Source organism: Amia ocellicauda, chromosome 2 (assembly GCF_036373705.1).
Source record: "Amia ocellicauda isolate fAmiCal2 chromosome 2, fAmiCal2.hap1, whole genome shotgun sequence".
Taxonomy (NCBI): Eukaryota; Metazoa; Chordata; class Actinopteri; order Amiiformes; family Amiidae; genus Amia; species Amia ocellicauda.
In genome coordinates, this window is record NC_089851.1 from 48,438,917 (window position 1) to 48,456,217 (window position 17,301).

At 37.1% G+C, this 17,301-nt stretch overlaps 1 protein-coding gene across 1 annotated transcript in view; it reads right to left on the minus strand.

The window, feature by feature from the left end:
* Nucleotides 1-1,981: 1,981 nt before the first annotated feature.
* Nucleotides 1,982-17,301, minus strand: part of gli3 (GLI family zinc finger 3) — a 218,064-nt gene continuing 202,744 nt past the window's right edge. The window contains exons 11-15 of the mRNA XM_066687330.1: nucleotides 13,738-13,887; nucleotides 12,584-12,748; nucleotides 12,012-12,302; nucleotides 6,644-6,971; nucleotides 1,982-6,099 (exon numbers count right to left, since the gene is read on the minus strand). Coding sequence (XP_066543427.1) covers nucleotides 3,848-6,099; nucleotides 6,644-6,971; nucleotides 12,012-12,302; nucleotides 12,584-12,748; nucleotides 13,738-13,887 — 3,186 coding nt within the window. The 3' untranslated portion in view covers nucleotides 1,982-3,847. The remainder of the gene's footprint in view (nucleotides 6,100-6,643; nucleotides 6,972-12,011; nucleotides 12,303-12,583; nucleotides 12,749-13,737; nucleotides 13,888-17,301) is intronic.

The window sequence follows — 17,301 nt, forward strand, 5'->3', positions numbered from 1 at the left end:
GTGTGAAAAGGGAAAAACATCCAGTATGCGGCAGTCCTCTGGGCGAAAATGCCTTGTTGATGCTAGAGGTCAGAGGAGAATGGGCCGACTGATTCAAGCTGATAGAAGAGCAACTTTGACTGAAATAACCACTCGTTACAACCGAGGTATGCAGCAAAGCATTTGTGAAGCCACAACACGTACAACCTTGAGGCAGATGGGCTACAACAGCAGAAGACCCCACCGGGTACCACTCATCTCCACTACAAATAGGAAAAAGAGACTACAATTTGCACAAGCTCACCAAAATTGGACAGTTGAAGACTGGAAAAATGTTGCCTGGTCTGATGAGTCTCGATTTCTGTTGAGACATTCAGATGGTAGAGTCAGAATTTGGCATAAACAGAATGAGAACATGGATCCATCATGCCTTGTTACCACTGTGCAGGCTGCTGGTGGTGGTGTAATGGTGTGGGGGATGTTTTCTTGGCACACTTTAGGCCCCTTAGTGCCAATTGGGCATCGTTTAAATGCCACGGCCTACCTGAGCATTGTTTCTGACCATGTCCATCCCTTTATGACCACCATGTACCCATCCTCTGATGGCTACTTCCAGCAGGATAATGCACCATGTCACAAAGGTCGAATCATTTCAAATTGGTTTCTTGAACATGACAATGAGTTCACTGTACTAAACTGGCCCCCACAGTCACCAGATCTCAACCCAATAGAGCATCTTTGGGATGTGGTGGAACGGGAGCTTCGTGCCCTGGATGTGCATCCCACAAATCTCCATCAACTGCAAGATGCTATCCTATCAATATGGGCCAACATTTCTAAAGAATGCTTTCAGCACCTTGTTGAATCAATGCCACGTAGAATTAAGGCAGTTCTGAAGGCGAAAGGGGGTCAAACACAGTATTAGTATGATGTTCCTAATAATCCTTTAGGTGAGTGTATGTATTATTGGAAAGGATGAGCTAAACAGGTATAACTGCTAAATCTGTTGTATTAAGATTAGGCTACATGCATGCATATAATTTAATGTGTGTGTGGGGGGATATATTCTGTGTAAACTGTTGGAGTTGTCTTAGAGACATGTATACAATCAAACAGATTTTAGATGTAAAGATGCAAATGTAGCTTATGAATATTTGAAAATCTTATTGTGATGATTGTCTTTTCAGCATGTGGCACTGTATAATGCACCTCCACATGTCCCCACCATAGGTTGCCATCTCCATACCTGTCTTATCTCCCAGCTTCAATCAGTCACTCATTCAATTTTAACAACTAGCACTCCTACCTAGGAGGAGCTTCTCCTACCAGTCTTTATAAACCCCTCCCCGACTCTCATTCAATGGGAAGTTTTGTCAGTATCCACTACAACTGTGAGTAGTCTCTCCTTGTCTTGATTAATTACTATATCCACGACCTCTGGCTTTACCTCCCGACCACAACTCTGGACTTCCTCTGATTCTCTGTTTGCATGATTGCCCGACCCTTGCTTGTGACCACGACGACCCCTTTTGCCCAGCCTGTGTTTGCCCTGTCTTGCCAGTATGACCTATGCCTGTTTCGACCACCTCTTATTATTTGTTTTATTGATGTCATTCACTTGATTGAAAAGGCATTCATTGAAGTGAATCCTAATTTATGTTATTAGATTTTAAATATATATTTATTCGGTGGACTTTAGTAGTTTTAGTAGATTCAAATGGGCAATCCTACCATGAAATAGTACATTTCAAACAGTTTTCTGAGATTAAATGTATTTAATGCAACTAATTACAGCATTTTACAACAGGTACGAGGGCAAAGAGGTGTTATATCATGTGCCAGTTAATTTAGCAAAGAATTATGATTTTGGGGATCAGAAACTTTGTATGATTTAGATTAATTTTCCCCAGTCCAGGACAATTCTTGTTTTTAAATAATTCAAAGTTGTCAATCCCAACCAAGCAGCAACATAAATAAGTCTTCAGAAACATATATTTTTCATCTTTTTTTTTTATTAAAATCATACAAACATTTTTGTCAGTTATAAAAGAGCTAAGTGGTTCTGTAAGCAAAATGTACATTGCCCTTTGCACTTGTTGCTACAGAGCCTTTTGTCTGAACTAAGACCAGGGGCCGCAGAATCCCTGCTATAAAAGCCATCAAATATAGGCTAGTGGAGCCTCTTCATGTCAGGACTAAATCTAAAGACAGAATAATGTATTTACAAATATAAAAATGTGAAAACTTGCAAAAACGTTTTTAACAAACAGAAAAAAAATGATTAAAGGAAAATTAAAACAAAATATGTATTTTTACGAGTCTTGCCAGATGCACTAAAATATCTCTCTAAAATTGACAGACAATTAATCAGTAAAAAAATAGCTGCTACACATTTTACAAGACAGTTTGAATACTATTAATACTTAATAATGGCATTTTGGCAGTGTTCCTTTTCTCGAGTCATAACATGAACAAAAATAAGGCACATACCTTATGAACACTTAAGGTTCCCATTTCTCTTTTTCAGGGGATAACAGACATCTTTTACATAAAAACATGTCCTTGCCAAAATGTCTTTCATTAAAATAAGCAAACAACAACAAAAACAATCAAAATGAAATAAAGTTTAACAACTAGTACCTCAAACTGAAACATAGCAGACACATATGTTCATTGCTGCATATTTTTAGATGAATACTTGTCTTAACCCCCACAAATCATTTCTGACCTTCTCATCCACACACTATATTTAATGATCAAGTAGAGTTTATGTGTATCATTTCAAGTGATATACAGGAGGTATCCTCTTAAATAAGAGAGACATGATGGTTTGTAGTATATGTAATGAAACACTGAAACAATATAAGTTTATGAGGCTTAACATATTTTCTGAACTACTTAAACAACCAGGAAATACCAGGAAAGGTAGAACAAACAGGGGATGCCAATGGTCCAACTCTTGCTGAAATGTAGTTTAACAGATTCATAAAATTAGTATATTAAGATATTCCAACGAACAGAATTAGAATTAAAGCTGATGTATTCCTGAAGATAAGCTTGATCGATATATACAGACTTTTCTCCCCCCACATGAAATGTATATTATTCAAGGTGCTCACAAAACATGTAAAGATTTTACCCATAAAACATGTTAGCACTTCAAATCATTTTCATTCATGGAACAAAAATGGGATAAAAACCAGTTAGGTAAAAACACAATTCAAACAAAAAAAAAAGTTATATACATTTAAGTACCTATGCAAACAGTGTAAACGGAACAATTCAAACATGCTTTAATGGGCTACTTAAGATTATCCCTCAATAATTTTAAGACTTTTAGACATAGTCCAGACCTAATTTGACCATTACTTCAGAATAACCACTTGGAAGACTTAAACCACTGAACACTGAAGTATACACATTTGGCAAACATAATATTGTCAAAACTTAACAAAGATAATCTTGGGTCCAGTTTAATGTAATGTATAAACCCGTTTTAACCTGTCCTGCTGACAACTTTTAAGCAGGTGTTCATGTAATTTACCTAAGTTACTTCACTAGATGAATCAGTTTACATACCAACAAAGACAGTGTTTATATTTTACCTTATTACAACATGCATTTATAACAACATTATACAGCAAAACGGTGACAATACACAGAATACTGTTTTAATGACATGAAGGGAAGACAATTTCTTCCTAATTCAGTATTATAAAAGAATACAAAAGAAGGGCTTAAAAAACTCTTCATTCCAGAAAAGGAATATAGGATAAATGTATCCCTTTTCAGGGATGAGATGGCTACAAAATAAATGTTGATTATTTAAGTCCCTTTTCCTTTTGTTCCATGTGGCAAACATGAACGTCTATTGCATGATGGCGAGAAACTTGCTTTCTTCTGCAAGGGAGGTCAGCAAAGAACTCATGTCCCCGACAGCCATGTTGGTGTGGCTGACAGGCATGCTGTGGAATGTCAATGAAGCTCGAGGTGTGGTGAGACGGGAAGAATTTCTGGAGAGGTTCTGAAAGATACTTGGGCTCAAGACACCAGAAATTAAGCTGGCTTGGTCTCCATCATCCAGGATGGCATCAAAATCCAGTGGAACGTTATCTAGACTGTTGCTGTCAACTGTACTGGTGACCTGGTTTGTCCCTGGAGACAAAAGCTCAGAGGGGTTGGTGGCCGCCACTGAAGTACCCATCTCCTCCAGCATGTAGTTGTTCTCCTGGTCGGAGAATGAGGAAGGCTTCATGTCGGCTGGGTTAAAGCCCATGCTTTGGTCAAAACCCTGCACAGGGTAATTTTGCATTCCAGAGCAGGAATTCTGTTGGAGTTTGTCTGGCATTTCCAGCTTGACTCCAGAGACCTGGAATGTTGCATTTCCATTTCTCATTGCAACCTGCTCTGCCAAGTTATTCCGTATTGTCAAATGATGCCTGCTGGAACTGAAGGTTCCATTGACTTGCTGGCTGAAAGGTATTTGTAAGTTAATGTAAAGCTCCCGTTGTTGAGCATATTGGCAATCTTGCCCCACAGCCCCAGTGTTTCCAGCATTGGATCCTTCATTCATTTGCTGGCAAACAGAATGGTTATGCATCAAACTGGACCCATTAGGAAGTCCTGGTTGTTGTAGCCCATGAGCTGCCTGTTGTACTGCTGTCAAATAGATTTGTGGAAAGTCATGCTGGTTATCATTTACTGGTAGAATGCCATTTCTTCTGTTTTCTGCATCCTGTGAACCAATGTTGTAAGGAGCCTCCATCCTTCCAAAGTTTGGTCTACATTGCCGCTGCCCTTTGTTAATCTGCCCACCAAGAGTTAGGACAATATTTCTATCACTACCCAAGTCACTGTACATGTTCATCTCATTGTTTTGCAGGAAGCCATTTGGTTGATAGGAACATTTGTCCTGGTGGTCTCTCATCATGCTTGAGGGCGGCTGCTGCTGCTGTACCACCATGTTGTTGAATAGTCCAAAGGTCCGGTTGGACTGCTCCGCTGAATGCCATTTTCCATGCTTCTGCTTCTGTGGTGACTTCTCAGCACTTCCTGAGCTGACCTCATTCCACTGAATCGGTAAGCCTTCTTTGCTGGAAGTCTGCTCAGGACTGTTATATTGCTGGCTCAGTGGTGGTCCTTGTAATAGATCATACTCCTCAGGATTTCCTGGTTCAATATCTTGAGACCTGGCATGTTGTGGCATGCCATTCATATTATTATAAAGAGCCTGGTTCTGAGATTTGAGGTACTGCACCACATCATCAGGTAGAATTACTTCATCACTTAGAATGCCCTCCTCCATCGCCATGGCCTCCATAACGATATTCTCACTGATGCTGGGAGGACATGGCGAGTACACTGGCCGCCGCAGGTTACCATCAGAGCGGGTGTAGTTCTGGAGGCTCAGGTTTCTCCTCTCAGGAAAGTGTGGTGTAGGAAGAGGGTTCATGTTGTTGAGGCTGTGAAACCGCTGAACTTTTGGCAAGTTAAATGGATCTGGTGCTGTCCTAATGGGGTCACTGGCTCTTCGTTCAGTGTTACCTGATGCTTCATTAGGGAAAAGACCCCTCCGACTGAATCCGTTACTTCCACCATCACTACATCTCCGTGGCACTGCCATTGGAGGAAAAGGCAAAAACCCAGGTTCCCTGCAGTCACCCATCATTGCCATCCTGGTCTTCAGACTCATTCTTTCCATGTTGGGAAGTGGTGTGGGGGGTGGCCCTCCTGTGGCAGCTGCGTATTTGGCCTTTAGCCGGTAGTGCTGGGCTGGGGTTAGATTGAGCAAGCCCCCACCACTGCCTCCACCACACTGGCTTGCTTCACTGGAGCGTCTGGAGGCATCAGTGGAGATAGGATCGTAGGAGTCAGTGACGCTGAGGTTGTGGTGACGTCCTTCAGACTGTGAGGCCTGGCTGGACCTGCGGCTTGAAAAGCAGGGAGAGATTCCTGACGAGCGCCTGCTACTCAGATATGCCGAGCTGATGGTGCTGGTAGTACTGTCCCTCCGATCATTCAGCAGGTTCAGTACTGTGATATCAGTGCTAGAGAGCTCATTCCTATGGGGCAGAATTGTCATGGACCCACCTCCAGAGCTACTTTTGCCTTGTTGTGAGCCTGCAATCAGAGACAATTAGAAAAGTTAATACGAAAACTAATTTCTGAAGAAAAAAAAAAATATATATATATATATATATATATACACACACACCGTACATATCTGAAATAAAATGCACTACTGAATATACTTAAAAGCTTTACAATAAGTGTTGTATATATGTTTATTTATTCATAGAAAAAACAAAACATTAAGAGCCCTTAAAAAACTCCTTTGGAACACAGGTTGAGACAGCAAGGCTTTGAATCTTGGTTATATTCAGGTTTCAGGTTTCCTCAGAATGTATCTCAACAGCAACTCATATACTGGGCTTCTGTGAGCCTGTAATATTATCAATGAGAGCATGCATAAGTCCTCTCTATGATGCTATAACCCTGCTTTATGTACTGTGGAATCTCAAAAAGAAACAGAAACCTTGGCTGTGCATGTTTCAGAGTATATATACAGTGTGTGCATATATCACACTTGATTCTTTAAAGTGCAGAGATCATTGTATTGTAATAGTATAATTGTATTGTAATAATCATTATAATAGAAACATACCATTTCCTACAATGGGAGGCAAAGTTGGCCCTTTTGGAGGTGGAGTGGGGTTTAGTCTTGGGAGGACTCCATTGACTTGCTTCAGCCTTTCCATTTTTACATGCTCCATCCATCTCATCCCTGCCACATTCCTTCGAGCCTGCAGACCAAGCATGGTGGTTGCCGTGGACACTGTAGAGTCCATGATGGGGGCCTCCTCAATAGTGCTGAGGTCTCCCATGCTGCCTCCACTGTTCAGAGTAAGCTCGATTCCACTGCTGGAATTGGTGCTGAGGGGGGACTGTTCACTGCTGCATGAAGACTGACCGCCAGGGCTTGGCTGAGACGCCTGAAAATGACACAGTACCCATAAGTAACTGCAGACAGTAATTGCTACAGTGACAATTTTTAATGTTTTTCTTTTATATTTTATCGATCCACAATGTCATGAGGTATTTTTTTTTCTGTGAAAGAATTATAGGTCAAAGAGTAGCAGAGTGAAGAAAAAATTAAGTCATACATCACTGCTGTTACTTCAACTACTTAAGTAACCATGCCTGTAATTCTTCTTATCATTGTTCATATCTTGACAAGTTCTTAAACTTGTAAGTCCAACGCAAACACTTTAAAGATAGCATTCGTGCACAGAGTTTGCCCTATAGGCAGATGTCTGTCTGAAGTCACTTACAGTTCAATGCCTTTCTCCAAACTGTGGCACAACTGAACTGGTGTATTTCTAGCCGTTTTGGGAGACATGAGACAGACAGGGGGTGGGGGGTGCATTCTCTGCACAAATGCAGTTATACCTTTATATTTTAATTGCAACTATTCAGGAATGTGAATAATAAAAAGTGACATGGCATTAGTTAAACATTTATAGCAACATGTGATGTTTAATGCGTTTTAACACTTTAATCCATGATCAAAAACAAATACTTTTTTGTGTTTATTTGGGATACAATATTATAGATAATAAATAATGATAAATAGCACAATAGATCAAACAGTCCTTTCCTTTACTTATTTACAGTACAAAATAAAGTATGCCTGTCACAACATGTTACAACAGTAATCCTTTCTTAGAAGGTGGTGTAATTTTGCACAGGTCTCAGTTATAAGTCCACTTCTGCTCCTATCTATCTTTATACATTTTCTTCACATTATTTTAATGTTCTATGCTACATATTCCTTTACAATAAATGTTAGCTTTTCAGATATGAATACAGTTCTCATATAGTTAGCCATGTCCTAATTGTAATTAGTTGACCCTTCACAGTTACATTTTAATTCTTAATTGAGTCAATGTATTTACTAATATAAATATTGAAATTCAGTATAGTTACTTTGAACAGTGCAGACTGCCATACATCATCAGACTGGAGTTGTGGACCACTGAGCAAAATATCTATTTTCATATAATGTTGTAATTTCAGCTATGAAGACTATTTAGTTTGTGGTGGCAATGAGGAATGGCAAGAACACTATGACAAACAGACCATACACATACACTGACATCACCACTTGAATACAATGATATATATTTGCAAAATGAAGCTGCATTTTACAAGAAGATAGTGACTAAGAACTATTAGCACAAACATCCAGCTTCTGGAAATAATAACAATGCACCAATAATATCTGGTTAAGAAACATCCAGTGTTTTGCAAAATGTTCTCCCTCTCTAGCAAAACTAGTAAATTAGAGCACAAACAATAATAAACACATCTGTTGCTTTTAACAGGACAACAAGAACAAGCATCATGAAGAATGGAGAAAACGTGCACTATATGACCAAAAGTATTGCTATACAAGCCTCCTTATGTCCGTGATTAATTTAGTTCAAGTGTTCAAATAAATAAACATTAATACATTACAAAAAGAAAACACAATTAGGATGAATATTTGTTATTTGTGAACATTCAATAAACTGTGTTGTCTTTGGCAAAAGTATAAAATTGAATGTTTGTATTGCAAAAAAAAAAAACAACCAAGATAATCTTTTCTTTAGGTGATTTCTACAAGTTTCTACATCAGTGATTTTAATAGTAGAAAAAAAAAGAATATAGTGTCAGATGTTGATTAAAATAAAATAATAAATATAACATATATTATTCTTAACAAGGTCCTTGCTAACATTTTATAACTAATAACATTCTATTTCTACTAATAATTGTTTATAGAAACACATATAAACTAAAAATGGTTACAGAGCATGACTGCTATTTTTAAGCCACACATATACCGTGTTAATAATAATAATAATAATAATAATAATAATAATAATAATAATAATAATAACTACAACTTTGGAAACAAATAATCTGGGGGAGAGTAGTGCTTTGTTCTGTAAAAACAGATACAGCCCACATCGATACAAAAAAATGTGAATGGCAGAAAGGGTATTCCTCCAACAAGTAGTGTGTAATTTGTATCTGGAAGCCTTCCCATTAGATTCTATTCTAATGCTAATCTAAGTCTAATGCTTATTTTTTATTTCCATTTCCATAAGAAAACACTGGTTGGATGTCTTTGAATTATATTCGGGTTAAAATCCAAATATAATAATTTGGCATATGTAACATTAAAGGATAAAATATAGTAGTCTATTCCGTGGATGCCAAAAAAAATGTTTCTTCATTTGGTGAAGTTTTCACAGGACAAATGTAATATAGTAAACACTGATGTTTAAATGTAATTACAAAATATAATGCACTAGAACTTTCCTTTCATAAAATCATATATGCTCCATAACATACATTTAAAAGTATTATTTTTCTTTAAATTATGAGCATATGCCAGACATCTTAAATTCATTGTATAGTGTATATTCTAATTTATGTATTGCTGGTAATAAATAATTTACTTACACATTTTCTGAATAATACTGAATACAACGTATTACTAACATAACCATGATATACGCATTAGTACCTTGAATAAAAAAACAGCATATATGACTTACAATAATTGTACTGTAAGTCATATATGCTGTTTTTTTATTCAAGGTACTAATGCGTATACGTTTCTAGTAATAGAATGACACTTTAAGTTGATTAAAGTAACACAAGGGGATGATTGTTAATGATTGCTCAACAGGTGGTTTAATGAGGCGATATATCAACCTCTTGGGGCTGGAGGAAGTGAAATACAACTTTGTGCAAAATGCAACAACCCCATAAATATGAGTGAACATGATAAACAATGCAGTGCAATGGACTTTTACATTAAGGGTATCATGTCAGGAAATAATTGACTGAAAGACTTCTCACCTTATTACCCACTGTCCTTAGGAAGTTAGAGCAAGATATGCAATAGCATTGGGCAAGAAAACATTCAGTTATTACAGGAATAAGTTAAAAAGAAAATAACTAACAAATGTAATATCACTATAAATTATTTCAAATAAAATACAGCTTAAAACAACAATACATTTTTATGTCAATAACCTCCAAAGCCACGGTTCAATATCCAAGTAGCATTTTGTTAACCAGGAGAAATACGTACAAACACTTCCACATTTAAAAACTTCTGACCTTAATATCCATTCCACATTCGAAATTCAATATTGAATTAATTATAATAATAATAATTTGTCCCTACAGACATGTATTCCTGTCTCTATTTGTTTGTTTGTTTGTTTGTGCTCAAATTCAGCAACATAAATCTGGTTCTGATGTCACTGCCACTTATTATTATAATATAATTACACTGCACTATGACTCTAGAATCTGAAGAACCAGAACATTTCTGGTTATAACCAATTGAGCTGTAAACTATTCTAAAGTAGAAACAAACATCATGGCTTCTGGGAAACAAAATTTAGACCTAAGTAGTGTGGTTCACATTTTTTTGAGGGGGTGCAATTCAACTTTTCAATCATAAATCATTACCTCAGAGCCTGGCTTTATCTTTTGGAGCTCTTACTGTTTTAGGAAAATAAGAAGGGATGGAAATAAGACTCTTTTTACTTTTTTTTCCATAAAATAGTTTTTTTTGACACTGGTAAGCTCTTATATTGTATACATGCCAAACTCTGGATATTGAATGGTGGTTACAATGCTGTACATTTGTATAATCAGATGTGTCTAGTTAATAATAATGTATATATGTAATATGGCTTTAAGATTTTAGGCTTTTAGGCCATGAAATTATTGGTAATTCTAAACCTTTGAAAGTTCATCCAGAATGCATTAATGCAGGGAAATATGTTTTTATTTTGAAAGAAAGACTATTTAAATAATAATAATAAAAGAATAGCCTACTAAATCACATATCACTAATTCTGTTTACATTTTGAAATTGATTTACCAAACACTGGTACTGCCAAATTGAAACATAATTATGCCTTCTCCACGTTTCCTAAATACAGTGCAGTCATGAAGTTTCAATCACACTTACTTTCGAAATGTCAAAGTTTCTTACTGCCTCATAGAAACCAATGGCAAATCTTTACAGTGTGATATTCCGAACCATATGTAAAGAGTCCGCTGGCTGTAACACAACCTGATGTGGCCTGGCTCGCACTTCATTTCAGTGCTACCAGCCACTTCAGTTCTGTACAGACATTCACTGTTACAGTGTGCACAGTGTGGTGTGTTGTATTCCATCGTATGTTATCTTTAAAACGTTTGCTCACTTTGATTCTCATCACACTGCTTATCCCTTCTATAAAAACTGGCAAAGGAGAAGTGTCAAGGATCTCACTTAGGGGTTATTGTTAGTTATTTAAAGGTGTTTTATTAACTTGTTTATGATGGCCCATACATATTAAAGTTATTGGATGTAACCAGATATGTAAATCAGAAGCTTTGAACGACCTGACCATCCTATTACTAGTTTGATTGATCATGACTCCACTATGTATTAAATACGACATTTGAAAGCTAGGAATGCAAAAATAAAAAAGATATAACCTAATTTACCTACCACCGCCAACAGCCACCCTACAGATGGATACATATAAAATCATAATATTTCACTTATATGGCAATTTTATATTTATTTTCTTCTTATTTGTTATATATATTATATTTAATTTTGTATTTCATGTTTCATCTGCAATACCTGTATAATAGGACTTTCAATCAAATACTGTATAAACTAATAGCTATCTTGAAATGAGTAGTAAATTATACAAATTTGTACTAAAAAAGGCTTGGAAAGGTCATAATGTACCTTAAATTACAACCCTAAATCTTATAATAGCTACAAGTGGTAGCTAGTAAAATCTGAATCAACTCCTCAATAATATTCAGTGTACATTTTAGAGGATTTAGACTCTGTATTTTAGCAAAGTATCTAGCCTACTTTGACAATATGTCAACAGTTTTGATATTGTTGAAAGGCCCAATTATATATATATATATATGAACCGGAAGGATCTACATACCATAGGTTTCTCTGTCTTGATAACTTTAACCTGCAGACATTCTTCCTGCTTTGAGGTAGCATGGTTGTAGTCCCTTTGGTCAGTAAATCCCCCTTGAGGATGTTGTCCAGGGGACCGAGACTGGGTGTTGCTGCTGGGGTCCTTGGGAGGAGGAGGTCTGGGGTGGGTGTCGCCCCGCTGCTTTTTTGTAACATGTGCTTCAGGACCGTGCACCGTTTTGACATGCTTACGCAGAGAACTGGGGTCAGTGTAGCGTTTTGTACACCCAGGGATCTTACAGATGTAAGGTTTCTGTCAAGAAAAAAATCAGAGACATGATTACACGTGCCAAAATCCAGCTCGGCTTCAGGCAGAGCTGAGACTCAAGCAAACAAATAAACATTACTTGACATTTGGTGAGAAGTTGCATGAGGATTTAAGTTTAAGTTTAGTTTTTTCTCCCTTTTTCTAAAATCAAAGATACTTCCCCAATTTTCTTTGTCCTTTAATTAACCTAATCAGGAGAAGTAGCTCAGCACAGAGGATATGATGTCTGCTCTACCTGGCTTTATCAGAACAGTTGCTGTACTCACCTCATTGGAGTGTGTCCTGTTCTGGTGCTTGGCACGATCTGAGGCATTGGAGAAGGCCTTGTTGCAGCCCTCGTGTTCACACACATACGGCTTTTCTCCCGTGTGTGATCGCAAGTGGGTCTTTAAGTTTTCCAGCCTAGAATAGGCCTTTGCGCAGCCTTCAAACTGAAAAACCAACAAAAAAGTGTTCGGAAGGAGTGTGTCTTCATTACTGTGGTACTTTAACAAAACCTATACATTAAATCTTCCAAAAGGAAAAATAAATGAATGCACCTAAGATAAAATGTGATTTTGGAAATGTCTTCATTATTAAATATAATGATTTTTTACCATTGTCCACAACAACACTTTCTAACAAAAATAAAATGGAATGGACAAGCCATTTTATTTTTTCCATTTTGCAAAGTTAGAACGTTCGTTTTGGTACCCTACAACTTTAAAGCTGCAATGTTTATTTCAAAGCATTTTAACAAGAACTGCAAACTTATAAAACATATTTCAATCTGCAAGTAGTGTGCACAATGCTAAATCTCAGAATGGTGTTTTAGAAGATGCAGGGGCAGTTTTGTTTAACACATTTTACTGTGATATTTCAAGAAACCTAATACTTTAAACAACTATTGCCTTCTTCCATAACTTGTACTGTGATTCTCATTTGTGCTTGTTCTTTCCCTCCTGTACAACCCAACTGAACCAAAGTCATCCAGATGTAAGTAATCAAGTCTTATCTAGAATGTTGATTACTACAAAATAAATGCAGTATTAATTTATTAATGTATTCTTTATCATATCTATACAATATCTGTAAATGTTTTTAATCGTCAATAAATTGCTTTGTTGTGGAAAAAACATTTAGATTTGTTAAATTTGCATATAAACACGGAGTGTGTGGTGATAGTTGCAACGTGGTTCTTTTTTTCTTATTGTTGCCGGGTACTTATTTCCCTCATTAACATGCAAATCAATGTATAACTTTTGTGAAATGCGTTTTTCTGGATTTTTTTGTAGTTATTCTGTCTCTCACTGTTAAAATACACCTACCATTAAAATTATAGACTGATCATTTATTTGTCAGTGGGCAAACGTACAAAATCAGCAGGGGATCAAATACTATTTTCCCTCACTGTAAATGAGGTAATCCTAGGAGAACCTACCGTGCATTTGTGTGGCTTTTCCCCTGTGTGTCTCCTCATGTGAACGACCAGCATGTACTGTGCTTTAAAAGGCTTCTGTTCCCGAGAACAGTCGAGCCAACGACACACAAACTCCTTCTTCTCTCCATGGATGTGGTCATTGTTAATATGCTATAAGACATAAAGAAGACATTAAATGGAAATTAGCTCTTTATTAAAACAAAAATATGCCCTGCTTTCAGATTTAAATGTTTTTTTAATTAGCAAACCAAAAGCTGTGTTGCTTGAGTCCACCACAGAATATTAGTATGGGCTGCAGTAATACTGCAACCCTCAAAAGATCAGTTGTTCTCTCTGCTTGTGTTGTTTACATGTGACAAGTTTCTTTGTATTAGCACACGATCAATTGTCTTGGCATGTTTTGCAACATTATAGAGTTTTCTTCCAATTTAGTTAAAGGTGGGATTTTGACTATATATTGCATTGACATAATGGCTGCCACAGACAGAATTAGCAATTCATATACTCATACAGCTCAAACATTGAAAAACAGTGTAAGCATTGGGTAGAAAAATAGGGGGAAGAACAGTGTGCATAATTTCCAAATGTTTGAATTATATTATGCACAAATGTACAATAGAATTCTGAATGGTAATCACTGGAGGGTTTGTATATACTAACTGATTTAAGATCAGACATAGTCAATACATTTCAATGGTAATAAATATAATGCAATTTTATTGCACACAATATTTCTTCAAAATGTATCTGTTCTGTAACTTTTCGTCTTAATTTTCTTCAGTATTCAAAAGGTCAAACATGCAAGGAGATTAAACAAATACTTTCAATAACTTATATTTTACAACACGGAATTAAGTGAAATGGAATGGAACAGTGGACAAGCCATTTTATTTTTTCCATTTTGCAAAGTTAGAATGTTTGTTTTGGTACCCTAAAACTTTAAAGCTCCAATGTGTATTTCAAAGCATTTTAACAAGAACTGCAAACTTATAAAAAGTATTTCAATCTGCAAGTAGTGTGCACAATGCTAAATCTCAGAATGGTGTTTCAGAAGATGCAGGGGCAGTTTTGTTTAACACATTTTGCTGTGATAGATTTTACCTAATCTACAGTGCATTCGGAAAGTATTCACAGCGCTTCACTTTTTCCACATTTTGTTATGTTACAGCCTTATTCCAAAATTGATTAAATTCATTATTTTCCTCAAATTCTACAAACAATACCCCATAATGACAACGTGAAACTAATTTGTTTGAAATCTTTGCAAATGTATTAAAAATAAAAAACAAAAAAAGCACATGTACATAAGTATTCACAGCCTTTGCCATGACACCCAAAATTGAGCTCAGGTGCATCGTGTTTCCACTGATCATCCTTGAGATGTTTCTACAACTTGATTGGAGTCCACCTGTGGTAAATTCAGTTGATTGGACATGATTTGGAAAGGCACACACCTGTCTATATAAGGTCCCACAGTTAACAGTGCATGTCAGAGAACAAACCAAGCTATGAAGTCCAAGGAATTGTCTGTAGACAGGAGTGTATCGAGGCACAGATCTGGGGAAGGGTACAGAAAAATGTCTGCAGCATTGAAGGTCCCAATGAGCACAGTGGCCTCCATCATCCGTAAATGGAAGAAGTTTGGAACCACCAGGACTCTTCCTAGAGCTGGCCGCCCCCGGCCAAACTGAGCGATCGGGGGAGAAGGGCCTTAGTCAGGGAGGTGACCAAGAACCCGATGGTCACTCTGACAGAGCTCCAGCGTGTCTATGTGGAGAGAGGAGAACCTTCCAGAAGAACAACAATCTCTGCAGCACTCCACCAATCAGGCCTGTATGGTAGAGTGGCCAGACGGACGCTACTCCTCAGTAAAAGGCACATGACAGCCTGCCTGGAGTTTGCCAAAAGGCACCTGAAGGACTCTCAGACCATGAGAAACAAAGATTGAACTCTTTGGCCTGAATGGCAAGCGTCATGTCTGGAGGATACCAGGCACCACTCATCACCTGGCCAATACCATCCCTACAGTGAAGCATGGTGGTGGCAGCATCATGCTGTGGGGATGTTTTTCAGCGGCAGGAACTGGGAGACTAGTCAGGATCGAGGGAAAGATTAATGCAGCAATGTACAGAGACATCCTTGATGAAAATCTGCTCCAGAGCGCTCTGGACTTCAGACTGGGGCGAAGGTTCATCTTCCAACAGGACAACGACCCTAAGCACACAGCCAAGATAACAAAGGAGTGGCTACAGGACAACTCCTTGAGTGGCCCAGCCAGAGCCCAGACTTGAACCCGATTGAACATCTCTGGAGAGATCTGAAAATGGCTGTGCACCGACGCTCCCCATCCAACCTGATGGAGCTTGAGAGGTCCTGCAAAGAAGAATGGGAGAAACTGCCCAAAAATAGGTGTGCAAAGCTTGTAGCATCATACTCAAAAAGACTTGAAGCTGTAATTGGTGCCAAAGGTGCTTCAACAAAGTATTGAGCAAAGGCTGTGAATACTTATGTACATGTGCTTTTTTTGTTTTTTATTTTTAATAAATGTGCAAAAATTTCAAACAAACTTCTGTCACATTGTCATTATGGGGTATTGTTTGTAGAATTTTGAGGAAAATAATTAATTTAATCCATTTTGGAATAAGGCTGTAACATAACAAAATGTGGAAAAAGTGAAGCGCTATGAATACTTTCCGGATGCACTGTATATAGCTGGGACTGTTAGCAAACAATTTGCCTGAGAACACTTAAAAAAATTGTAGAAATGATCTCACTGCAGTAGATTTTTGTGTTGTGTCCTTGTGTTCTGATTTTCCCACCATTTTTGACTATTCAGCAATGATTGTTTGTACATATGACATTTCAAATAATTACATATAAAGTAATCACATGCTTTAGTGAATTAATTAAAGCTTTGAAACCCTTACTTTGATAGCAGCTCCAGTGAAGTTAACCTGCTTCAGGGAGTAATATCACATAACTGCCATAAGAGGGACTGTTGTCACTGACATTAACAGTAACCTCAGTTATATGCTAAATGAAAGGATTTTTATGATGCATTAGACATATTAAAGTGATCTTAAATCATAATTTTTGGAAGTTATACATGATAATATTCTCTTAATTAGACCACAAATGTGCCACAAACACACACCAAAGAGTCAGCATCTGAGTATGTAAATATCAAAAGGCCTGTATTCTCATCCCAAATTCAAATACATATTTAAAAAAATGTAATTAACAAATTATAACAAGAATAATTGTAAAAGTCAGAATGAGACTGAGATGAAACTGGTGTAAAATAATATTTCACAGAACAAAGGAAAATATAAAACACTATTTTCATTTGCAGCAGATTTGTAGAACTAAAGTCAGAATTGTTTTATGTGGTTTCTGTGTCCAAATTTAACAGGATTTCAAATAAAACCTTGTCACTTCTCATCACATTTTGCTTTTGCCCCTGCATGACAACTGGTGATAGATATGCAACTACAGCAATTTCAAATCAGGAGATTTAAGTGGAGTAACAGAGAGAGAGAGAGAGAGAGAGAGAGAGAGAGAGAG